The sequence below is a fragment of the Sceloporus occidentalis genome, unplaced genomic scaffold (genome assembly GCF_023333645.1).
Source record: "Sceloporus occidentalis isolate IW3139 unplaced genomic scaffold, rSceOcc1.0.p SCAF_4, whole genome shotgun sequence".
Lineage (NCBI taxonomy): Eukaryota > Metazoa > Chordata > Lepidosauria > Squamata > Phrynosomatidae > Sceloporus > Sceloporus occidentalis.
The window spans coordinates 50,799,531-50,826,369 of NW_028316984.1; the positions used below are offsets into that span (position 1 = coordinate 50,799,531).

The following is a 26,839-nucleotide window of genomic DNA, read 5'->3' on the forward strand; positions in this document are numbered from 1 at the left end:
AAGAGTCAACAAGCATGGAACTGGAAAACCAAGGATGAAACTAGAACATAGATTCCTTGCTAGAGGGCAGAGTATTCTTAACTGTCTCCAAGTTCCCACAGATTTGGGATGGGTACGTCTCTTCTCCCTAAGACTCTGCTTCACCATTTGCTTGTTCTTCTTGACTCATCCCTGAATCTGGATGCCCACATTTTGGCAGCAGTTGGGAGTGTGTTTGGAAAGTTAAAGTATATTCTGCCTTCTCATCTCCATGTCTACCTCTTTGCCCAGGGGCTACCAAGAGAAGGACAGACTGTTCTGCCAGAGGTCTTAGAATCATAGAATTATAGAATCATAGAGTTGGAAGATACCACAAGGGCCATCCAATCCAACCCCCTGCCATGCAGGAACTCACAATCAAATCACACTTGACAGGTGGCCATCCAGCCTCTGTTTAAAAGGAGACTCCACCATATTCCGAAGGAGTGTGTTCTACTCTCAAACAGCTCATACTATCAGGAAGTTCCTCCTAATGTTAAGGTGGAATCTCTTTTCTTGTAGCTTGTATCCATTGTTCCGTGTTCTAGTTTCTGGAGAAGCAGAAAACAAGCTTACTCCATCCTCAAAGTGACATCCCCTCAAGTACTTAAACAGGCCAATCATAGCACCTCGTAATCATTTCTTTTCCAGGCTAAATATAGCCAGCTTCCTAAGTCTTTCCTCATAAGGTATGGTTTCCAGGCCCTTCACCATTTTGGTGGCCCTCCTTTGGACACGTTCCATTTTTTCAACATCCTTTTTGAATTGTGGTACCCAGAACTGGACACATTATTTCAGGTAAGGCCTGACCAAGGCAGAATAGAGTGTGATTGCTGTTACAGAGCATGTGACACTTAAGTTGCAAGTTGCCCATGCCGGTGCTAGTGCGTGGTGACAGTGTCCAAGGCTTGTCTACACAATTAAAATATCCCTCATTCTACTCAAATAGAATGCAATTCAACCACACATGATTTGGAGGAATTCTGGCTTTTTGCAAGGTGGGTGGGTGAAAAACTCCTCAAACTTTGCAGAAAAAGGGATCATAGTTTTTACCAGATTATCTGAGAGTATCTGCAACAATGCACATTATCAAATATATGGCTGCCTATCTGCTTCACACCGAGTTGCATGGCTGCTCATCTTTGGCATAGGGAGGGTAAATAGATGTGAATATGCATAGGAAAGTGAAGACAATTAAGCATCAAAGTGAATGTGTGAAAATCCACAACAATTCACACAATACATTTACCTGTAAGCTAGTTCCCAAACACAGTGCCTGAGTTAAACCAGCATGCTGATTCTTCATCATGAAAGTGAAGCATAAATTGGCAAAGTGAATTAAACTGGCAGGCTGCAGCCATGAGTAGCCAAATTAGAATTTGAAAAGCTCAACCAGGATGCCAAGCTCCTTAACAATCAAGAAATCTTAAGGTGAAGATCGCTGTATTCCTGCTATTTCCAGCTTTCAAAAAAAATAAATAAAAAATCTTGCTTTTTATTATAGGACTGAATGAGTTGTCTCAAGCTTAATGATACTAGAGGAACATGAATCCTCTAAAGAACTGATTCCCGAATGAGTGGTATTACCATCCTGGGTGTGGTAGAAAGATAAAGAGCACGGTGAGGGAAAAGGGGGTGGTAGATGGACCTTCAATCAAAGTGCACAAGAAAAGCAAGAGGAAACAGTGGTTGTTAGGACCATGGTGGGATGAGGGGTTAGAGCAAGCCTTCCTTTTTTTGTTTTTTTTAATTCATAGCAGTAAACAGCAAGACCTCGGAAGGATGCAAGCCTGAGTCGAGCTTGGGCCCTTTTTCTGGTTTTGAACTCGCAACCTTGTGGTTTTGAGTGAATGGCTGCAGTACAGGCATTTAACCACTGCGCCACCAGGGCTCCATGTAAAGCCAGCATAAGTGTGAGTGAGAAACAGGCCTGGGCAGCTGCTGCTACTGTATTCACACATAAGAGGTTGAGGAGGAGGAGGAATGGCGAGCAGGGTGCAGCTCAGACCGATGTCACTGGCTGTCTGGCTGCTGCACAAACAGTAGACCTAGTATCAAGAAATAGGCATAGGTGGGTGCTAGGGTTGTTGCCAAGAGGAAAGGGGCAATGACCTCCCAAAATTTGAGGACTATTGCTCTAAAGGTTTGCTTAAAAATATTAACAAACTACCATCAAGCATGAGGTATGAGGGCATTGCCTCGGGGCCTCTTCCTGCAGGAACAGTCAATGGTATCACTGCTTTTACCTGATTTAACCCCTATCTCTGTGCTGGGAAGGTGGTGGCACCACAATCATACTTGAGGGGCCTATTTCTGCTTCTTGCCACTGGGCACTAAACTCTGGAGGCCTGGGTTGGAATGCCCATTCAGCCACAAAAACCCAATGGGTAACCTTGGGCAAGTCATGCTCTCTCAGCCTCAGAGAAAGTCAAAGTAAAACTTCCTTAGAATCAGTCTTGCCAAGAAAACCCCACAAGAGGGTTGCTGTATGTTAGAGTCCACCTGAAGGCATCAACAACATAAAATCAAATAAAAACCAAATTCTTTTAAATCAATCTTTAAAAAATTTAATCCAAAGGCCTGATAGAAAACATTTTGAATTTCAGTCAAAAACTCAGTAGGGAAAGAGCTACCCTGCATCTTGTTGCCCTGACACAGATGGGCTACTATTCTTACTTGGAAACTGAAAAGTACTGAAGCTTGTTGGTGGCTTTTACTTTATCTCTAAGAAAAGTACCCTGACAAACATTTTAATATATTGAATATATCATGAGTATTGTTCATAATGTAATTCCAGAAGATCAAGGTATACAGTACCTGTTAACCCCTGCCATGCAGAGACCAGTTTAAATCATTCTACTTACTGCAGCCCTGTGAGTGGCTGCCTGTAATCACAGTATGAGTTTCACCAAATCACCTGAAGCTTTTCTTTTCAACCTTTTGCGACACACCATGTGCCACCTGAATGGTGAAGAAATCCACATCACCGTTCACTAGGGCAGGGTTCACCCCATGCAGTAATTCATGGTTTCACCCCCCACTGTTAGAGCATATCGATTTATATTAAATTTTGGAGTGTGTGTGTAATTCACTTTGACCCCAAGCTGACTTCCTAGGGGCACCCCCATTTCTCCAAAGGAGAGATGTCATGTAGGCAGCTTGCAAAGGAGCTTGCAAAGGAGGGAGTAGCTACACAAGAAAAACCGGCTCCTCCAAAAATCGACACAATACTTGCTGTTTGTTTTCAGCCTCACACCTGATGGCCCAGTGATTAAATCAATGGCCATCTCTTCATCTGTTTGCCTTCCCTGATTGTGTTCAGATCCAAGTGCCTTGGCTAAGACTATTCTTCACCTTAGTTTAACAAAAGCCCAGGTCTTTACACCCTTTGTCTTGGCTGCAGTTAAGCCATCAAGTTCATCGCTAGAGGCTAGAAATTATCTATATAAACCTCAGTCTAAGCACATACTGGTGTGCTGTACTCAGAACACAGCCTGGCTTCATGTCAGATTGAACTCTGATTTTAGCTCCCTCGGCCATTTCCCCCCACGTTTCGGTGGCTGTGTCCTTTCATCGGCGGGTTACAAACCGCCATTAAAGTACGCGTGGAGCGCGTACTAGGGTTAGGGAGGTGCGGTGCTTCCGCACCTCCCTAATCCTAATATGCGCTCTGTGCGTAAAAAATGACGGTGGCCGTTCCAGACAGCCGCCGTCATGAGGAAGTCACGGCCATGCCGCCTCTACACGGGGCGGCACGGACGTGACGTCCTCACTCCGCGCCAGGGCACCTAGGGCGCCCTTTCCGCGGACCAGGAAGGAGCTCCGTTTAAAGCAGTTTTCATGTACTGATCTCAACATGTAAACTTAGCTGCACTATAGTAAATCTTTTTTCACTTTGTTGCACTTTTAAAAATTACACTCCTAGAGATATCTATTCAGAAACAGGCCCCACTGAACTCAATGAGATTTATTCCCACATGAGTATTTATGTAGGGTTGCAGTCTTACTGTAATTATACTAAAGATATTCATTTTCAAGCCTTACTTTCATTTTAGTGGGTAGGCTGCCCCCCCATGGAAACAGCTGTCCGTGTAGTGTTTTTTTTAACCCACCAAAACCAATATTTTTAGTATACAAACCAGAAGTGAACCAATGCTGTTGTACCAGTCTAGATCAACTGACATTAAACTTTGGTCAGCAACTAGTTTACAAGATAGTCACACTCAGGAAGGAATGAAAGGTCATTTCTTATCTCAACAAAATGTAAGCAAGCACAAACAAGCAAATCTCACTGCTGCTGCAGCTCACAAATTCTGCATATCTCTCTGCAGCTGGAGAGTTGTTACCTCTCAGTCAGCTTGATTTGGCTGCGGAAAACCCAGTCTCAAACCAAAGTCCTTGAAATTATAATCCACTCTTTCTGTTTCCAGATATTTTTATTTGGTTATAGTACAAGTTGAATATCGGTGATTCTGAAATTTGAAATACTCTGGAATCCAAGCCTTTTTGAGCTATGTACCTGTACTATATCTGGGATGCTGGAGAGAGACACAAGGATCTATGAAATGACAGGAGGCGTAGATTCGAGCACAATGCATTCCCACTATTTCACAGATCCTTAGTCTCTCGCCTGCCTCATTATGTCTTATTATGTATATGCAAATATAGAAATTCCAGAATCTGGAAATAAAAATTGAAATATGGAACTGACTGTTTTAAGCATTTCGGTTAAGGGGTGATCAACAGTGGCATCAGTAGGGTTGGCATTACCTGGTGCAGTAACTCATGGTGTCACCCCCCCCCCCGCCACTGACCTCTTTCCATACCATACCATGCAGAATCTGTAGTAAATATTTTGTACTAAAGTGATTCATAAATCATAATTCTCACATATCGCAGAATGTCATGCTAACAGTTGTGACCTAAAACAACTAGCAAAATTAAAATTATACCTTTAAATCACAGTATCATACATGCAGCCTAAATGTCCTTTACATGTGCATTGCTTCATGTGGTTAAAAATGAACATTTGGTGAGATGTAATGTTTTAAAAGAAAAATTATATATATATATATATATATATATATATAAAATTTTAAAATTAAAATGTACTGTATTTTTTAAAAAAAACTGGGTCCTCTCCTTTCTCCTCCCACTGTGCCTCACCCCAGTCCCATCATCCCTTCACCATTTTAAAGAGATGCAGGCAAACCCCAAAGCCCATTCTGCCCAAAGACAGACGTTTAGAGAGCAGTGGTGTCACCCCCTCTTAGAGGGTCACCTGGTGTGTCCCGTCCCAAGTCCCCACTGCCAGTATGTAAGAAGAGCTACAATACTTAAGGTGATGAAGAACATAATACAGTGGGCCCTTGTTATCCACTGAAGTTTGATTTCAGGAACCCTCATGGATAACAAAATCTGTGGATGCTCAAATCCCGTTAAATACAATGGTATAGTAAAATGGTGTCCCTTATATAAAATGGAAAATCATTGGCGGGTTATAAACCGCCGCTTTGAGGCGGTCTGCCGCCGCCGCCGTTTGCTCCGTGCGGGAGCCGCAGCAGCCACACTGCGCGGCTCCCGCACGGACCGAAAAAGAAGCTCTAAAATGGAGCTTCTTTAAGCGGCGCCTCTATGATGTTGCGAGGCGCCAGGGGCGGACTCACGACGTCATAGACGCAGCGACACGTCCGGACGCACAGCGCCCGATATGTAAACATGGCGGCCCCCATGTGGAAGGGCCGCCACCATGTTGTACGTATGGAATACATACTAGGGTTGGGGGGGTGCGGAAGCACCACCCCTTCCTAACCCTAATACGTATTCCATACGTAGTTTTTGGAGGTTTGTAACCCGCCCCTGTTTGCTATTTGGAATTTATACTTTTTGGGAATATTTTCAAGCAGTGGATACTTGAATCCATGGATAACAAATCTGTGAATAAGGAGGGCTGACTGTAGAAGTTAAAGGAATCCAATAGCCAACTGTGAGCTCTGGTGTCCAAGTCCACTGCAACAAACTCACAGGGGCACCACAGGGTATATTATATTGTCCTTTCCCCTTTTCACCTGCCTCAACTCCACTGGGTAGAAGAAGATGATCCAAGAAGAGGAGGGAAGTGATCCCACTGCCCCAGTCACATCTGGTTAGGACATAAAATGTGGTGGCTGTTCCCAAGTTATGGAAGTCCCTTCCCCAGGGAGTTTGGCCCCTTCCCTGTTCTCTTTCTGCCAGCAGGTAAAGGCCCTTTTATTTAAGGAAGCTTTTGATTGTTAGTGTGTTATGGCAGATCAATCTTGCAATTGGGGGTGTACTGTTTTTTTTTTTTAATTATCCTTTAAGGCTGTTTTAAAATTTGTATTTTTCCTCCAATAGAAATTTCATTTAATTGTGTTTAAAATTTTGTATTGAGGGTTTTTAAACTGCATTGTGCTTTTTAAAATGTTGTTTGCCACCTTGGATCCGATGCTGGGAGAACAGCGGGGAATATAAGTTAATTAATTAAAATATAAATAAATATAGAATGAACGCCTCTGTGGCTGCATCTGAATGCTGAACCTTTGGCTGAAAGTGAACCTTTAGCTAAGGAATAGCTTATATTTCTTTGTCCTTTCTGTTTGCCATCTCTTTTTGCCTTGCTAATGGAACTTAAAAGGTTATTGTCAGGAAGACTCACCTGGCCAGGAGGAGGGACCTGCCTCCGTGGATTTCCCTCCAATACCATCAGAACTGAGAACAGCTACATCTTGACCAAATGCATGGCAACCCTTTTTGGGACTAACATTGCCATATTTATATTCATAAACAGGGGGACACATGGCAAAAGCTAAAACCACTCGTAGAAATGGAAACCCCTGCTTCATTTAGTCCTGCTCCAAATGGAGGGCCTTTGGGAGTTGCTGTGATCGCTGTGATCGCTGGAATAGCGGTATAGAAATAAATTATTATTATTATTATTATTATTATTATATTTTTTAAATTCTTCTGTATGATTTTTTTGAACGCCTTTGCCTGATGAAGAAGCCAGTCCAGCTTTTAAAGCTTGCAACATGTATTTTGTGCATTTGGCTTCTGGCCCAATCAAAATATTCCTGTTTTGTCAGAGTGACCAGAGTCCTGCCTTTTCCAGGACTTGCCCTACATTTCAGCTTTCTTCATTTTGAACACCGCTAAGATATATTAATTTCCATTGTTGTGAGTGGTTTTAGCTTATTTAATGGGTCATGTCCTCCACTTTTCTTGAAGGCCCTCCATTTTGCTGTGCCTTGAGGTGAGGAGGACCTTTGTTCACCCTGCAGTCTTGTGGATTTTGGAGGTTACTATTGGACTTGCTACATTGGCCAACAGGGCTTCAAGGAGTTTATCACACTGGGGCAAACTTCGGCATTAAAGAGAGATTAAAGTGCATTCGAAGCACCCCACAAATAAAGCAAAAGTGGCGAGTAATTGTACGAATGATTATCACATGCAATTGTGCAAATAAAGTGATATCGGAAACGCATTGTCGTTGAAATCCCAAAAGTAAAAAGATGTGCGTTAATGCTTCTTTATGACCACTTTAATGGTGGATTTTACGCAACAGTGTGTGAAATTGTTTCACGTAATTATTATGTAATTTTTCTTGGATATTCACGATCTCCTTCGTGTGATAAACTCCCCATTTGGATAGGTGAACAACAATAACAAATGTAAAGACATCAGTCTTGTAGCACAATGTTCCCCAAACTTTGATTCTTCCCTCCCCAGGTGTCTTGGGCTTCAGTTCCCAGAAGCCCCAGCCAGCAGTCAGGAATTCTGGGAGCTGAGGTCCAAAACATCTGGAAGACCAGAGTCTGGGAACCACTGTGCAGCCCCTTTAAGACTAACTGAAAGAAAGCAGTTGGTAGCATGAGCTTTCCTAGGCTTAGCCTCCTTCCTCAGATGCATGTGATCAACAATAAGGGTTTTGGACTTCAACTCCCAGACATCCTGCGCATTAGTCCACTCTGGCCGGGGCTTCTGGGAGTTGAAGTTCAAAACATCTGGAGGAGCAAAGGTGGAGCATGACTGCCTCCCAGGGAAATGAAATTGAAAGCAAAGGGGAGGAGAAAGGGCTGGGCTCCTTTTCTGGGAGGCAGCAAAGTTTTGCAGGGAGGGATCTGACTCTCTGTGGCCTCTTCTTTCCTCTGCCAGATTTCCAGCAAAGTCCAACAGCCCTTTTCCTTCTACTTTCTTTCATCCAGGGCTGGAGCCCATCCCAAAGTCCTGCCGCCTGACTGATCTTTTGCCCTGGTAAGTGTGGATAGGGGCAGGCTGCTCAGATGCCTCGTCCCCAAGGCGGACAAGATGGAGGACCTTCCAGAAACAGGGGGACACATGGCAAAAGCTAAAACCACTCGTAGAAATGGAAACCCCTGCTTCATTTAGTCCTGCTCCAAATGGAGGGCCTTTGGGAGTTGCTCCTGGGCCGAAGGTGGAAAGGGAGGACGCCTGGGTTAAGCCGGGGGGGGGGGGGGTTTGAGATCTGACTGAGTGAAAAAGTAGAGGGTTCCCCCTCCCAATTCCTTATTATAGTGTACTCTTTCTGCCTTTGGAGCTCCTTTTCTTTGCACTTTAGCTCAGGCTGGGGCTGTTCAAAGCGAAACCACAACGTCTTGGTTGTATTTTTGCTTTTGGTTTTATTTTTAAGGGTGCTGTAGTTGGTGGCAGGGGAGGGGAAGGAGCTAAATAAAGTAAAGAAATCATAAACCTGGAAGTAACCTAAGGAGCAGTTCTCTTCTTGAAAAATAAGTATACTTGATGTTAACCGGTGCCACCTGTTTAATATATTAATTGCATCCTCCTTCTAACTCTCTCTGTGTGTGGTTTGCCTTAGGTCGTTTCTGACTTAGGATCACCTTAGGGTTGCCATATCACTGGGTTTTCTTGGCAGGTTTCTTCAGAGGGGGGTTGCCACTGCCTCCCTCTGAGGCTGAGAGAGTGTGACTTGTCCAAGGTCACCCAGTGGGGATTTGAACCCTGCTCTCCAGAATCATAATCCAATGCTCAACCACTACACCTCAGAGGCTTGCAGTACTGTATTCACCCTATATTCTCTTTGCCACCTCTGCATTGGCTGTGCATGAAGGCACTGTAGGCAGTGTATTCCATCTCTTGTGGGGTTCATGGATGTGAGGGGAAATCCATCTGGCCAGGATTCTTGGTGTGTTGAAGACCCCTCAGTGGATCCCTTCAGGCAGCCACACCATGGCCTGTTACAGACAGCCAAAATAAAGCTGCTTCGAGTCACTTTGGAGGTATGGTATTTCAATGATGCATGAGCCCTACGGGTCTGGAAGCTTCACCACAGCTGCACTCCAGTCCTTAGGACTGGAGCATGGCTTTGGTGCAGCCTTTGGACTCTTAGGACGCATGTATCATTGAAATACCATATCTTCAAAGTGACTCGAAGCAGCTTTATTTTGGCTGTCTGTAACAGGCCCATGTGTGGCTAATATGGATGTAGCTGAGGCTTTGTAGCACAGCATCACATGCTAGCTCTTTAAACTTGTGATGGAGTTCAGGTGATTGCCCTCCCTGGGATTTCCAGTTTATAAGAAAAAGGGGGAAGCCAGGTTGTGCAACATCCCCACCTGTACTTGTTGTCTCAGGGCTGGGAGCCATGTAATCCAAGAGATTTAACAAGGAAAGCCTGGGCCCTTGCTATCTGGTTTGGTTCCTGGATACCAAAATGCATGGTTTGGTTCCTGGATACCAAAATGCATGGATGTTCAAGGCCTGTTACAGACTGCCAAAATAAAGCTGCTTTGGGTCTCTTTGGAGGTATGCCGTTTAAATGATGCATGGGTCCTAAGAGTCCGGAGATCACACCAAAGCCACAATCCATTCCTAAGCACTGGAGTGCAGCTTTGGTGCAGCTTCCAGACTCTTAGGGTGCATGCATCATTTAAACAGCATACCTCCAAAGAGACCCAAAGCAGCTTTATTTTGGCAGTCTGTAACAGGCCCAAGTCTCATTAAATACAATGGTATCACAAAATGGTGTCCCTTAAATAAAATGGCGAAATCAAGGTTTGCTATTGGGAATTTATACTTTTTTAAAAATACTTTGAAGCTGCAGATGCTTGAATCCATGGATAAAGAAATCCGTGGGTATGGAGGGCCAACTATACGTATATACTTACTCATGTAACTATTGGTAAACAATGCAATTATTGACTATTCTTATAAATCACATATGTTCACTACTAATAGAGATAACTCATTATGTATCCAAAAATATCATAACCTTTTTACAGATTTATTTAAACCTGTACAAATTTTGAGAGCCAGCATGGCGTAGTGGTTTGAGCATTGGAGACCAGGGTTTGAGTCCTGGCTCAGCCATCACTGGGTGACCTTGGAGAAGTCACACTCTCTCAGCCTCAGAGGAAGGCAATGGCAAACCTCCTCTGTGCAAATCTTGCCAAGAAAACCCTGTGATAGGTTCACCTTAAGGTTGCCATAAGTCGGAAATGACTTGAAGGCACAGAACAACAACCTATTTTTTAGAGATTTAAACAATGCCATTTAAACAATATATTATTTAATCTAGGAAAAACATACAGCAATAATCATCTCAAAGCAACCACAATGTGAGGCATACCATTTAGAAAACAAGCACAATGAGGGAGGATGGGAGATGTGGTCCAACAACATCTGTGACCCATTCACACAGCAAGATTATAGAGCTATGATTCCACGTTGACTGCCATGACAACATCCAGTGGAATTCTGGGATTGGCATTAAGAGTTCCCAGCCAGATGGCAGTGCATCCCAGTTGCAGATTGGAGGAACTTCAGGATTCAATAGGATATTGCCATTCCAGTTAAAATGGAATCATAGTGCTATAACTTTATAGTTTGGGCCCCTCGAAAGCCACACATTCCTTAGTCTGGTAATTACATGTACATCTATGGTTTGGAAACAGTCCAGGTTGACGCCACTTTTGGAAACAGTCCAGGTTGACGCCATGGCTCAGTGCTATGGAATTCTGGGAGTTTTCTGAGACATTTAGCCTTCTCTGTCAGAGTGCTCTGGTGCCACAACAGGTTTTGCTCTGTTAATCTTTCAGCGGCACGTGAAGGCTTTTAGTTAGCTGAAGCAATTTGTTTTCTTTACTGCTGGTTTTCCCAGGTGCTGTTTTCAATTTATTTTTTGCTGCTTTTAATCTGCTCTTGTCTGTATTTGTTTTGTTTTTTAAACTTGAACTTTAAATATCTACATCTGTTTATATATATATTTTCTCTGTTGTTTTTGTTCTGTTCCTAGTTCATGAAAGTGGAATAGAAGTTTAACACAACTAAATTTATAAAATACATAGAAATGTTGAGGTTGCCTGGTGGGTATGGGTCTTCCATTTATCCCAAGAAAGCACAGAAAGTGGGGGAATTAAAATAAATGCAATGCTTTTATTCATATCTAAACTTATTTTACTGCTTGAGCAACACCCAGTGCTTCATTTATAATGTAATTAGCATATAAAATTGTACCATTTTTTATATTGGTGAAATTTGAAAAGATAAAAATAAAGCCTCCGTTTTGTAAGAAGAAAAATTGTGAATATATTCTATCACTGGTTCTTAACCTTTGGTCCTCTGAATGTATGCATGCTATATTTAAAATAATGTTTTATTTCATTGGAGTCAATCCAGCTCATCAAATGATGTTTGAACTGTACACAAATGATGCCATCATACCTGCTATTGAAATTCTTTATTTTTAAACAAATGCTTGCTTAACTGATCCTCTGATTTAGACTCTGCCACAGATTCTATGATTCTGTGAAACCCTTATTTGAAAGAGATTGGATAGACCCTTGGAAAATCTTTGGAATACCCATATCCATTTCTTTCAGGAATCAGACAAAATTACCTCATTTTCCCCCTGTCTAGGTTTTAATAATTCATATTGAGTGAAAGCATATGAATAGAAATAAAGTTTTGGGTTCCCCCTCAATCAGTTTAATGCCAAGATGCTGTGTTTTACCTTCGATAGGTAATGACTTTTTCACCATGAGCTGAGTGCTTAGTCATATTTATTTTTCTGGAAATAGGACTATGGAACACACACATGCAAGCATGTGCATTGAAAATTAAAAATGGTTTCAGAGTTAAAGAGAGATTTTGAAATTCATGTCAAATTATTTGGGGAAGAAGCTTAGACTTAGATCAGGTCACATTCAAAATTCTGTACAGTTATCCCTCTGTATCCACAGATTCTGCATCCATAGATTCAACCATCCATGGCTTGAATACACACACACACACACACACATTAAAAACCCAAAAAGCAAACCATAAGTTTGACATTTTATGTAAGGGACATCATTTTGCTAGGTCATTGTATATAATGGGATGTGAGCATCCATGGATTTTGGTATTCCCAGGAAGTCTAGGAATACCAAGCCAATACCAAGGGCCTACTGTACACAGTTGACCTCAGAAGCCAGGATCCTGGACCAGAAGAACAAAGTTTATTCAGAATGCAAGATTTCAAACAATAAGACAGGCATCAATATGTATTTGTTGTGTAGGCAATAAACCCAAGTGGAGGTCACTTTATATGGTTTCTGCCAGTTCATCTCCATGCACAAACACCAATTTCCTGTGTCTTTGTGCACTAACGACCATCGTTAAACCTGGACCTGCAACTTCATTTCCATACACAAAGGATTTGTAATTTGAATTGACATCTTTACATACCAATGGCATATGTGTGTATGTGCCTGGCTTCCACTCCACCATATGCATCTGAGGAAGCTCATGCTGCTCATTTCTTTCTTTCAGTTAGTCTCAAAGGTGCTACAAGATCTCTCTGTGTAATGGTTTCAGTTAGTTAAACTTTTTATGCTAGTTCATATAGGAAGCCTTCGTGGGAAAAATAGCACTGCCATCCAATGAGTCTGATTATTGCCGGTGCAAGGTTTAATTAAGAGCCTCTGCTTAGGCCGTCTGGTAACTAGAATTTGCCAGAGTTGCAGAAAACTGGATTTTTATGACAGCATGTTCAGAACATAAGACAGAATTCTTTTGAATTCTGATTTATCAGGTAAGGCTGTGTAGCAGCATACTCTACCTGATTCATGGCTTATGTCTGTTCTTTCAGAGGAAAGACAAGTCAGAGTTTGTGTTCAGACACCGCAATAAACCAGTTGTGGAGAAAAGGTCCTTGGTGCAATAAAACCAGTAGAAGTTTAACACATGGTGTAATTTTTATGTGCCTCTAACTTTGTTTTGTAGGGTGTGGAGAAAGATAACATTCCAGGAACACTTGTAAATAAAATGGAAACTTGTCAACTAGCACAATTAAAAGAAGTTCTGTCAGGCGTTCATGCGATTTCCAATGAAACAGTCAATGTTGTACATGGCTATCTTTTACATAATAAATAATGTTTATGTATTTCTTCCTCTCTCTTGTAGAGTATGGAGGGAACTGAAATTCCAGAAACACTTGTAAAAGAGACAGGATATACTAAAGATCTGGAAACACTGATGGCAAATGCTGTAGGTATTCATATAGCTCCAGCTAAACACATTAAAAGCATGCTGTCCTAATTTTTGCCTCTGTCATATTGAACAGGAACTGCAGTGGGCTTATGTTTTTATCTGTTGATATATTTTGTATGTGGCAAGAGATATCACACACACTTTTTTTTGCATGCACACACTCCTTTTTTGTAAGCATGAAAAAACACCTGAGTTATGCTGCATGAGAGGAAGACTTCTTTTTTAAAAAGACTTTCCTTTTAATTTCTGTTCGTAGATTTTGGAAGAACGTGAGACTTCAGGTCTAGCTGCAAATGCAACTGAAAAACAGAAAGAACTAGAAAAATGGAAGGTGAGTACAGTAGATGTTGTGGAGTATAAACTGTGTATCAGCCACTTGTGGCATTTTATTGTTTACTTCTTGAAAAAACTTCTAGTACTGTTTTATTTGAAGCACTGAAATTTCATCAGTATGTTTTACATTGGCAAGGAGAATGTTGCAAAAGCTGAAAATCTCAAGTCTAACATGCTTCTTTTAAAACTTGCTGCTGATGAGAAGAGACAGAATCATCAAGATAAGCTGAGAGAACTTAAGGACCAGGAAAACAAAATAGTTATGGAAATAACAAGAACCCAGGAAGACTGTAAGGTAATGAAAGAATGTATATCCATGGGCCAGTATTTCTTTAAAAAGCATAAAAAGTGTAATGTGGGGAAATGTGGGTAAAATTGAGATTCAATGGGAACTGGTTGAATGTACCTTGCCCATGCTCAGAGGTACTCTCTTTTATTCTCTCTCATGCCCCAGGAGTGACCTCTTGCATTAAGAATAGCTTTGGAGGTTCAGTTTTTACTCAGTGAGATGCAAGTAACATAGGAAGCTGCCTTACACCAAGTCAAACCAGTGGTCCATCTGGTCCAAGATCATCTGCTGCCACTAACAGCGGTTTTCCAGGGTTTCCAAGAGGATTCATACTTTGCCCTACTTTGAGATGCTTTGTGTTCTTGGTGGTCTCCCATTCAAGTACTAACCAGGCCTAAATCTGCTTAGCTTCCAAAATCAGAAGAGATTAGATGTGTTCAGGGTGATATGTTGGTGTAGGAATCGCAGACATTTCCTTCACAAAGTTAGAGCAATTAAATACTGTATATACAGTCTGTCCTCGCCTTACGCGGGGGATCCGTTCTGGATCCCGCCGTGTAAGGCAAATTCTGCCTATGCTCGAGCCCCATTGGAAACAATGGGGCTCGTGCGGGAGCGCGCGGGGCGCCATGGGCGCGTGCGCCCATTCAATTGAATGGGACGCTCTGCCCCGCGCGCGCCCCGCGGCTTGAGCGCATATGCTCAAGGCCGCGTATGGTGCGCCCGCGTATGGCGCGGGCACGCTGTACTTGACTATAAGCCAACCTCATGTGTAAGTTGATGGCAGGTTTTGAGGCCAAAATTATGGATATTGATATGACCTGCAGATAAGACAAAGGTAAAAGTTTAGGGGCATGTAATGAATGATATAAAGGATGAAGCAAAAGAAAACAATACCAAAGAACTTACAAAATTCCAGCAGACATAACTGTTTGTGCTCATACAAAAGGCTGGATGAATGAGAGAGTAGGAGGAGGTTGGTGCTTCCAGGGCAGATTAAACTTGCTTTTCACCAGGGGATGGTTGTGTGTGTGTGTGTGTGTGAGAGAGAGAGAGAGAGAGAGAGAGAGAGAGAGTTAAAGTACAGTACTTACATTGACCTCTGGATAAGTGAGCTCAGGTTTTTTGGGTAATTTTTTTAACCTAAATTTCTAGACTTATACATGAGTATATACAGCAAAAGACAAAATCTAAAAACAGTGTACTGTCATTTACTTTTTGGCTATGTCAGATATGATGCCCACCATATAGATAATGCTGATAATGCTTCTGCTTCACGCAGGAACCATTAAGAATGGGAAAGTATTGGTGTGGCAAAAAACTACTGTCATGTTAACATAGCAACAGAGTGGTACTAACTGGGTTGCTTAAACATAACCAGAGCTTGTCAGACTTGGGGCCTAAAGTGCGAGATATGTCCTGAAGCCTAAGTTAAGCCAAGGGGTTGAGGAGCTTCAGGAAATCAGTCAGAAAATATTCAGCCGATGTTGGTCTTAGAAGCTGCTTAAAGAAATAACAGCAGTGCCTTGCATAGGAAATGTATGTTCTTCCCGAAAAGCTAAAAGTAAAGCTGGATCCTCCATTTATAGAAACTGCTTCCTTTCAGTTCTAGTAGGAATGAAAGCTAGGACTCTAATGTTTCAGAGCTGGTATCTTGATCTGTTGGCTTGGAACTGAAGATCCCATGCATGAATTCAGCTTTCTGCCAGTATTCCCATTGAAGGAAGTCAGAGCAGAAGAGAGCTGATATTCCATGATTTTCCTGTGATCCTTAATAAGGGATCCTTAACAAGGATGTACATGGGCAGTGGGGGGGGGGGGGATATTGTGGAATACTTTTGGAAGTGGCACAGAGGGTTCCAGGAAACATGAGGAAGTGCAAAAACTGCCTCAGTCCATATGAGCTCCACTAGATCAAAGCCTCTGTCCTTCACGTCTAAGGCCTCATTCACACTGGCGGCATTGCTCTGGAACGAACTGGTCAAATTCGGGGGGCTCCCTGCCGAATCTCTCTGGAAGCAAGTGCTGACCACCAATCAGGGGCATTTTAACACGAATGCCCTCTTGGAGAATTCAGGTTTAAGATGAACATGCTTGGCTGTCAATCAAAGTTAGTTCCGCGATGGTCATAGGTGACGTTTCCAGTACTGATAGGGGCATCAGAAGTGTGCTTTCCACCCCTCCTTTTTTTTTTTAAGGAGCAGGCACCACTTGTCAAATTTAAAAACCCCTGGTGTGTGTGTGTGTGTGTGTGTGTTGTGGGCATTTGGGTCAGTGTTGTAGGTTATGATCTGCCCTTGGCCCCATTTTCAACCCCAAAATGCAAGCTAGTGCCATCTCTGTAGCCTGTATCCCACTCCCTTGGCACCCCAGAATGCCTCATACACAGGTAATAATAATAATAATAATAATAATAATAATAATAACAACAACAACATCAACATCAACAACAATAAAATTAATACCTCACCTCAGAATGCCAGAAAAGGATGCATTTTTTTTTTTTTTGCTTTCCCTAGGCTATTCCTTAGCTGAATTCCTTAGAGGCAGTAGCAAAAGCTGTATCAGTTTGCCAATTTGCCTAATTGGAAAGAGAAGCATTACATTCGATTTCTAACATTCATTCGCATTGCAGCAGTCATTCCAAAGGAAAAAATAGGCTACCCCTGAATTCCTTAGAGACAGTAGCAAAAGCTGTATCAATTTGCCAAGTTGCAACATTACATTTGAATTGTAACATTCATTCACATTGCAGCAGTCATTTCAAAGGAAAGAATATGTGCATAGACAGCCAAAAATAATTAAAAAAAATAAAATCTAAAGGAAAAAGGTCTCTGCCGGATAGCAGAGGCTTCCCTTGCTGTAGCGCCCTGAATTGACCCTTGCTCCTGCTCACGCTCTATATATCTATATATATCTATATATCTTTACCTACAAACATGCACATTTTTTGCCAAAAATAATTTTAAAAAAAATCCAAAGGAAAAAGGTCTCTGCCGGATAGCAGAGGCTTCCCTTGCTGTAGCGCCCTGACCTGCCCTGAATTGACCCCGTCAGTCACTCCCTTTCTGCCTCCTGCCACCTTTTGCATCCAGATCCCCCTTTTTCCTTCGGCTTGGATGAGGAGAGGGAATCCTCTGACCTCTGCCCGCCCTCTGACCTTAATCCCTCCCTGAATTTGCCCTGATCATGATCGAGGGCAAGTTCATATTTCGCGGAACCCGGGTCTTTTCAGAAAAGACGGATTTTAGCCCAATTCCCAATAACCCGCGGTAAGGGGCATTTCCTTGTGCAAGCCTCGACATGGATTGTGACAGACCCAGGCCCAATATGAACTTCACATGGAAGAATCGATTTCAAAACCAGTTTAAAAGGTAGTGTGAATGGCCCCTAAGTCACTGAGAGAAAGAAAGTGTTAGAATCCTGATGTATTCTATCAGATATATTATTGGTGGGGATTATGGGGGGTTGCTTTGGCTAGTAGTGTTCAGTAGAGCCAGATGGTGCTTATCTAGTGTCCTTGAAGGCCTTGCTCTCAGAGGCTTGGTATGCAGCTTTCAGCTAAGGGGGATAGAAGCCGAGGGGGAAGTGATGGAGGATGAGAACCAGTGAGAAAGAGGTGGGGTTTTCTGTGTGGGCTTTTGGCTAATGGGAGGAGTAGTCTAACTAAGGGGATTTAGCTGTTGGTTTGTTTGGGAGGGGTCAGTCTCAGCTAACTGTCAGAGTGCGAGACCAGAATCCAGGACAATCAGCCATTCAGCTCGATTGATGAATCAACAGCACTTTATTGATAGATCCAGAATCAGCAATTCTACATCACTCAGAAAGTCACACTGATGTTGGAAGAATTTAACATTTCTGTGTTGTTGTGATATGTTTTCAAGTCATTTCTGATTTATGTGATCCTAAGGCAAACTTAGTTTTCTAATTGTTCAGTGGTTTTCCATGGCTGAGTTGGATTCAAACCCTGGTCTCCAGAATTTTAGTCCAGTGGTCAACCCACTATATCAGTGTACTTCTCCTGAGGGCACTAATCTGGCATGGTTTATAGCCATATTTTTTCCAGTTTTCAAAGGTAAGTGGCAACCTGTTAGGGTGCATCCAGGCTGATTAAAAAGTCCGATTTTGTTCCTGTTCTTTCTGATTCTACACTGGGTTAAAATAAATCGACCTGGGTTTTTTAAACTGATATTAAAAAAAAATCTGTGATTGTACAGGGAGCTGACAGAAAGTAATCTGGGATAAAAGATGTATGGATCTCGAAAATAAAATTGGAAAGAACAGGGAATAATCTGGGATTTTCTGATCTTTTTAATCAGCCTGGATGCACTCTTAGCCTTTTCCTGGCCCCCAAATTAGAAAGACAGGAGCATTCTCATTTAGAGTGTTTTGTTTTCATTGTATTTTATTGATACAGTTTTATTGCCATAGTTCTGGTTCTGAGAAATTCCAGGATTTGGGGAGGTTTTTTAAAAATAAAATTTATTTTAAATTTTTAAAAGATTAAAATAAAATATTGATTGGCTGTTGGTGCTGATTTCCTGTGCACAAAAAGAAGTTTCTTTCAACATCAGGCACATATGATTAAATATATATATTTATGTCTTCTGTCTTATTTTGCAGAGGACACTTTCTGGTATAAATGAGCAAAATGATCTGCTGAGAAGGGAGATTCAGGCTCTTAAAGACAAATGTGAAGCAAAGAATGCTAAGTGTGGAGAGTTTGCACAGAGCTTTCAGGTAATGTGTTTTATCAATGAAGCTTGAAAAGGATATAACTTTATTCATTGTGATAAGATGGTAGGGATTTTGGTGAGATGATGATAGACCTAGATTGCTTGAAGCATAAGAAGTCAACTGATATATTGGGATGCATATTAGCATGATGCACAAGACATACCCTAAAATATGCAGATTTTAAAAGTTCCTGAATAACTGGACAAAATGTAGCACTTTTGGACTAGAAAACAATTGTCATGCCCCTCCTTCTTCCTTTGTATTTGAAGCTTCCTGCACCTTAAAAACTTTATTACATTTACGGTTACCTAGGGCCGAAACAGATTCCCCCTTTGTCTGGCTTCAGGGAGGCATCAGAGCATAGACGCTGCACGCTCTAACGCCGCCCCTAAGCCGGGGTTACGCCACCTGCCCACCTCTATGTGTGCCGGCTTTGTGGCACTCTGGTAGCACACCGTTTACATGCTATAGGAGCACTGCAAAGCCATGGTGACACCGGAAAAGCCAGCATTTTGCTGGCTGAAAAATGAGTGGCAGTTTGCCACTTCCTTTTGTGCCAGCAAAAAGCCATTTGGGGCCGTGGTGTGTGGTTGCTGCGGACCCAGCTTTCTCAGGGGCGGTATCACACTGCCCCTTTGGGGCGGTCTGTTTAACCCCGTAGGCAGTTTTAGGGGTCTATTAGAGTGTTACACTCAGAACCAGGGAACACTCTGCTAGCAACAAAAGGTGATTGAATTTCTGTTTTGCCAGTTGGCTGCTGTGGTATTGTCAGAAGGCCACAGTGTCATTTGACATATGGGTTGGCTAATGAAATCAAAAACCCAGAGTAACCGCTGTTGAATTAAATTAATATTAACCTAACAGTGGGAATTACTTCCAACTTCTTAATAATACTAGTCTGACCAGTGAATATAAGAGGAGTTCTAGTGGCCTGTGCAGCCTAGTATCCTGTTTCCTCATGCTATTATACCCTACTAAAGTCTCATGTCTTTCTTACGGGCTTCCCCTAGAAACTCACAGCCTAGTGCATGTTGGGTTTACATGTGACAAAGCCAGGTTTAATCCTGACTCAGACATAAAGCTCAGTGACAGCCCAGCCAGTGTAGTGTACAGTTGCCTTGAGAAAAATACTAACATAACTATCTGTATTTAGAATTGTTGCCAGGCTAAAATGCCATTCTGAGCTCCTTGAGGAAGAGGTGGGATGCAACTTATAAATGACACTTAGAGAGAATATTTATGAAGCTAGCACTTTGTACAAACTATCAGTTTTGCACAGTACATCTCAAGTTCAAACCACACTGCAGAAATAATCCACTTTGAGACAGATTTAACTTCCCTGGCTCATTGATAGGGAATCCCAGGAATAGTAGTTTACTGTGGCAACAGAGCTCTCTGATGGAAAAGGCTAAAAGTCTCACTAAATGGGATCCAAGGCAGCAATAATAAACCTACCATGGTGCTATACTATGGAGTATCATGCTTGTAGCCACTTTATCCTATCTTCTGTCTAAGCAAAAAAATTGCTGACATGCTGACCCATAGGCTCTGAGGCTTAAGAACAAACAAGTAAAAACTTTGGGGTCTCTATTCCCTTTTAACCTTCCATCCAACAGGTAAAGAATTTGAATTATTGTTTTTATTCTCAAAATCTGTTTATATGTTTTCTTTTGTTTCGCTTTTAAAAATACCAGCTTAAACGAGACATACCAGAGAAAAAAATGAAGTGTACACATCTGGAAAACATCGAGAATGAAGATGACTGTATGAACATATCCTGCCTTTTTCATATAACTCCAAAAATCCCATTCAGGCTGAACCAAGGAGAAGCTCTCATCACATTTGAACAAGAAAGTGGTATGGAGTGTCTGTTCACATATATGAGTGTCCATTTTTAAGCAAGAAGGTTTAAGTCTAAAGTGGTTGCTTGCTTCTGGTATGAACAGCTTAGAACCAATTTGTATTTTAACAGTCAGAGACTTTGTGAATTTATGTTAACCAGGTGGTACCCTCATGACTCTTTCTAAATATAGGCTGGTTACAGACCACATGTTTGGGGCACGCCTGTAACTGGCCCTTTCCCCACCAGATCGGGGCCTCAGCTGCCACAGCGGCAGCCTCTGAGGCCCCGATCTGCCGCTTTCCAAGCTGCGGGGAAGCGGCAAAAGGCCGCTTCCCCGTGGCCTGGAAAGGGGTGTCCTTGGGGCTTTAAGCCCCAAGGACACCCGGTGGCGGCAGGGAGGAGGAGAAAGGGGCCGCTTGGCCCCTTTCTGCTCTGCATCACTGGTGCAGCCATGTAAAAGCTGCGCCCAGCGAGGCAAAGGTGGAAGGAGCTCTGAAACGGAGCTCCTTCCGGGGCTGCAGAAAGGGCGCTCCAGGCGCCCTCACGCAGCCCTACTACATCACTTCTGCGCCGCCCCGTTTGGAGGCGGCGCGGTTGTGACGTAGCAATGGCGGCCCCCCGTGTGGAATGGGCGCTGCCATTTTGTGCACGCTCCGCGTGTGCTAGTGTTAGGTGCCTGTGGAAGTGATACCGCTTCCTAACCCTAGCACGCTCTTGTGCAACGCTAGTATGCGCGGAGCATGTACTTTGTGCGCGTCTGTAACGCGCCATAGTGAATTAAATAACATGCTATTTGATTTTCTAATAGTATGCCAGATCAGCTACCTGGTGTAGCTGTTTCATTTTTATTGACAAGACTGGATACAGGTAACAGTGTTGTGGCTAATACATTAATTGGAACCAGGAAAAGGGCATCAGATGACCCATAGAACTAATAGACTAAAACAGGGTAACTGCAGTTCTCAAAAGCTATAGCCATACATAGCAAATGGGGAAATGCTGAGAGTAGCTGTTCAAACAACAACTGGAGGGCCACATGAATTCCACTTCTGGAATGGAATCTCCCAAATTCTAGGGCAAACTGAAAATGTGTTGAATGTGTCATTCAATGGATTTCCATGGCAGAGTGGGGATTCGAACCTTGGTCTCTGAGTGTGCTAGTCCAAAACACAAACCACTGCACCATACTGGCTCTTACTTCTGGAAATAAGGAAGTACACATGAGACTTGGTATACAGAAATGTCACAGGTTGTGGCATTGTGTGAGTTCATTCCTCACCGTTTTTGATTATATAATCTCATGACTTGTGAGTTTTTATAACCATCCTCATGGAAATGTATTTACATTTTGTTCTTCAGTTGCCCAGGAATTGATTAAAAAGCATTCTCACACTGTGCAAATGGAAAATGAGAAGATACGTCTACAAGCTCTGCCTGTTACTCTGGAAACAGGAGTAGTATTTGAGGTAAATGAACGGTTATGAGAGCACACATTTTAAACACAGCAAGATAGTATGAATCCTGTATACGTATTGGTGAATGGATATGTCATTTTATAAGTAGCTGTAATCCTATGCACACCTTACTAACAGGATGGTCAGCCATCCTATATCTTGCTGGGTGGCCCATGAGGGGAAGAAAAGGATTTTACCTGACTTTTTCATGCCCTGCCCTCAGATATTGACATCTCTAGGGAGTTACATTTGAACAAATGCTATACTTGAATAGAGTTGAATTAAAATAAACTAGCTATAGGGAAATCCACCGAACAGTGATACCGTTATTGTTCAACTGAAATACGCTTGTTGCAACTATACTTGTTGCAAGCTTTTGAAGCTCCACTGGCTTCTTCATCAGGCAAGATGTTACTTACCAAACAGGATTAAAATTAGAGATGTTAGTTTTGTTGTTTCTGTCCTTAGTTAAGATGGTATGGGTTGGATATCTTCAGCAGGTCCCATACCATCTTAACTAAGGACAGAAATTACAACATATAGGCATCTTACTAACATCTCTAATTTTTCTCCTGTTTGGTATGTAACATCTTGCCTGATTAAAAAAACCAGTGGAGCTTTGAAAGCTTGCAACAAGTACATTGTGCTTTTTGGTTGGCCAATAAAGGTATCACTGTTTGGTGGATTTTTTTTTTTTTTTTTTTTGAATTTACAAAATGGCCAACACAGCTACCCCTTCATACCTGTACTGATTTACATTCAAGTAAAATTAGGGTTTCCCCTCTTTTTCTTTAACAAAGAAGGTAGCCTGTTTTACCTAATGAAGGTGGTAAAATATTTTGTGCATAATGTTCAGATAATAGCCAGATAATTCACTGACATTCTAATGTTCTAATTTTAGCTCAGTCTGAGGTTTTCTGTAGACTGTTTTATGGACAAAGAGTTGTCCACATATTATCTGATCCAGAACTTGGAAATTGTACTACTTTGGATTTCCGCTCCCATCTTTCACCAGTTAGTGTAGTCACTGGAAGGGGATACTGGGATTCATAGTCTAAAAGGTAACTTGAATGCTTGATGAGATCATTGTGAACACTGCTTATTCATACCTGTTGGCACATCATATAACGCAGCTCAGCACATTGCCGATTTCCATACCATCATATAATTCTAGATGGGAGTGGTTCTAGTGTGAAAATCTTTCCTGTGATTGGAAGGATCCACATGCCATAAGCTACGTTAGACACAGCAGCCATTGTTATTCTTTTAAAGTCTGCCTATCCTTTGTAACACTTCAGTCCATGCTCTCCCAATCATCTTACCTTGAAATATGAAAAATTATTTAATCTCTGATATTCACAATAATGCTTGTTTATGAGGTTTCTTGCTGTAGCTTTTTTGCTATCCATTGTAGAGATGATGGGAATATGGTGAAAACTTATGCTATGGCCAAGGCATGTTTTGATTTTAGCTGTTATATTAACAGCTGGTATTTATTTCATGCGTATAATTTTTTATTGTATTTCCAGCTCCATTCTAAGATCTCTCAAAGAAACCTTCATGTTTCTAACATCCCAGACCTAAACATCCCTGAGGAGTGGATGCGAGACAAGTTGGAATTGCATTTTTGCCAAACTAAATTGGGTGGAGGAGTACAAAAGGTGGCCTATGACTCACGGTCCCAGATGGCTCTCATTACATTTGCTGAACCTCTAGGTAATTTCAGAAGCATTTGGGTAGCTAACTTTGTAGGCTCTTCTTTGGACTGCATTGCTAGTATAGTAACATTGTTCTTTTGATTTTGTGGTAGGTTATAATTTGGTGTTTTGACTTTAAATAGTTTTGAGGAAACTTAAATCAATTCCAGTCCAGATTCTGATCTCAGTTGAGGACTTGTGGGCCAACTGGATGACTTGTGCCCATTCAGGTACCAGCAATAGGAAAGGACCAGAGTGATACTGTGCCCCTGAAGAAAGTTTCACTTTGGTAAAGATGCTTACATTGCAATCTGCATTGTGGGTCATACTTGGGAAGAGTCATTGACTGATGTTAAAGCAGCAGACTTACACAGTTGCTTAGTAGTGGCACACCATTGAACTCAGGGAGGTTTACTTCTGAGTCAGTTACCTAGACATCTCTAGGTTTCACTTTTATTGTATTAGAACAAGCATTCCTTATCCTTGAATAAGGTTTATTTCTCAGGACTGTATTCTTCTATTTTTATTCTAGATGCTAATGATATTGCATGGTTTGGGCCATACTCTTTCCATACAAGTGGTTGGACTCTTTCATTCTTGGTTTCCCCTGTCACACAGAGTCATCTGGAACAATTTCAGGTAAAAACTAGACCAGACCGAACCACATGATGGGCTAACTGGAGATAACAGTCTAATTCAGACCCTCAGTCAAGCACTGTTGTCATGCCCCGAGTACAGTCTTAACCAGACCTAAATCAGTAAGTGTGATAAATTGTCAGCTTAATTTAAACTGACTTGTTATCCCCCTACCTTTACAGATGACAAAGGATTTCCTGTAATGAGTCCTAAAGACTAGAAGTATCTGTAGACTAGGAGGAGCCATGAAGCCGTCCAGATGATGTTGGACTGTAATTCCTAGAATTCCTTACAGTTAAGTATGGTCCAAAACATCCTGGAGAAATAATCCAGTTTGGGACACTTTAGTTACCCTGGCTCAGTGCTAGGGAATTCTGGGAACTGTAATTTTGTGGAGACATTTTGCCTTCCTGTCAGAGAGCTCTGGTGCCACAACAGACGACAATTCCCAGGATTCCCTAGCATTGAGCCAGGGGAGTTAAAGCGTTAAAGACCTGATTATTTCTGCACTATGTTTCAGACCTATGTTGCAGCCCAACAGCATTTGGAGGGCCATGCTGTTTCCATGTCTGTTCTATAGGAAAATGGTAGGATTGAAAAGCTCAGCATCAAGTGGTATATAATAAAGTCAAAATCCATTCAGCTAAGAATCACTGAGCATAATCCTGCTCTTGTGATTTTGCTCATTGACCTGACTTGAATTTCCCTTACAGCATTCGAGTTGCTGACTTTTCAAGTAGTCACTGTATCAAGCAGCCACTGCCTTTAAGAGATGATAATAGGATGGCTTTTTTGTTTCATTGACAACCCTACAGAGTGCTAAACTGCTTATTTTGAAAATTAGGCACATGGGGTTCAGAAGGAGAAAGGGCCTTTGACACCAATGGGAACTGTCTTCCCAATGCAGATAGCTTCATGAGGTAATTTTAATCGGGACCAAAGCATGGGAAAAGGGATTAAAACCTGTATCCTAATGTTCATTTCCAACTAGAGTAGATCCATTGAATAATGGAATTTACATAATTGTCAGTTTACTAAATTATCCCTGATTCAGTTAGACTGTTGTGATAATTATCAGAACTCCTGTAGTTATTCTTTATATTTCTAAAAAAAAAGTGTATTAACTAAGTGCTCCTCTAAGGCTGCCCTCCAGTTTGCCCCTTAAAATACAGATTCATAAACAGGAATTTATAAAGTTCAACAAGGTTATCTTTCTTAATACTTTCCTAATACCAGCACTTTTGACCTGCTGATTCAAGCATTCCTTAAAAAAACTGAGAACCCTGTGCTGTAATGTATGATATGTTCTTTGTTCCAGATATTTTCTGGGATTTCCAAGAAGACAATCTTATTAACAGGGATCAAGGTTGAAGGTGAAGATGAAGAGAGTGTGGAAGACTTGATTGTGATCCACTTTCAGAAAGCTAGTAATGGTGGTGGGGAAGTTGAAAGCATCAAATATGCTTCAAAAGGAAACCAAATTGCTTATTTTGAGAATTATGCAGATGATGTTATATGACAAACTGATGATGAAGTTGAATATTATGGCTTATTTCCCCATTTTGTGAAGGGCTTCATAGAATGTTACAGTATCTTTAAAAAAAATTACTCTGGATAGTGTGACTAATGGATTTCTGGTAGAAGATTATGTTGAATAAATACCCATAGTTCTCATCAGTTAAGGACTGAAGGTTCAATACTCGGATGACAGCCCAACTGTATTAAATGGGGCTTCCTCTCAAGCAAGTGTCCGCAGGACTGCAGCCTAAATCCATTGAATCAGTGAGAAAAAAAATTATAGTCATGTTTAGTATAAGTTCCATAGATTTTTGGGGTCTACTCTAGATATCACTAGACTTAAGATAACATAATGTAATCTAGTTATTATGTACTTTTACATAGATTGGAGCCCAGGTGTTTACACAAACTACTGTACAAGCAGCTCAATTACATTTTTGCACTTTACTACTGTACAAGAAGCTCAGTTATATCAGTTTTGATGGGAATACTCTGTGGGCTGGCAGTATCAAAGAATAAAGTTACTTTTTTGATCTGCAAGTGGAGTGTGTGGTTTGTGTCCCCTGAACTTTTGAAAACAAAATCGTGTTTCTCTGAACACCAGCAGACCATGGTTCAGGCACTAGGGCACGTTATCTTGACATTGCAGGATTAGCCCCCCCGCAAACCTCCCCCACTTTAGAGTATGGGTTCCCCATATATTAAAGTAACCCACAACTGAGGGGTAGATACACTGAAATATCATGAGCAGAATTCACAGAACTATGGATGGAGATTTATGGAGTCC

At 41.7% G+C, this 26,839-nt stretch overlaps 1 protein-coding gene across 3 annotated transcripts; it reads left to right on the forward strand.

The window, feature by feature from the left end:
* The first annotated feature begins 8,110 nt into the window (after positions 1-8,110).
* Positions 8,111-26,592, forward strand: NMI (N-myc and STAT interactor). 3 transcript variants are annotated; one of them, XM_089520039.1, is made up of 10 exons: positions 8,111-8,289; positions 13,459-13,542; positions 13,802-13,876; positions 14,015-14,173; positions 18,791-18,907; positions 20,599-20,761; positions 22,107-22,213; positions 23,731-23,917; positions 24,431-24,537; positions 25,853-26,592. In XM_089520039.1, the coding sequence occupies exons 2-10, from the start codon at positions 13,462-13,464 to the stop codon at positions 26,051-26,053; spliced, it is 1,197 nt and encodes a 398-aa protein (XP_089376165.1). In that variant the 5' UTR covers positions 8,111-8,289; positions 13,459-13,461; the 3' UTR covers positions 26,054-26,592. The 3 variants fall into 3 exon arrangements, with proteins under 3 accessions (XP_089376165.1, XP_089376166.1, XP_089376167.1); XM_089520040.1 differs by having other exon boundaries at positions 14,084-14,173; XM_089520041.1 differs by lacking the exon at positions 14,015-14,173.
* The last annotated feature ends 247 nt before the right edge of the window (positions 26,593-26,839 follow it).

Coding starts and splice junctions, on each gene's coding strand:
- NMI (XM_089520039.1), top strand. CDS start 13,462: ATGGAGGGAACTGAAATTCCAGAAACACTTGTAAAAGAGACAGGATAT. Junction 13,543..13,801: donor AAACACTGATGGCAAATGCT/GTAGGTATTCAT, acceptor TTCTGTTCGTAG/ATTTTGGAAGAACGTGAGAC. Junction 24,538..25,852: donor GTCATCTGGAACAATTTCAG/GTAAAAACTAGA, acceptor TCTTTGTTCCAG/ATATTTTCTGGGATTTCCAA.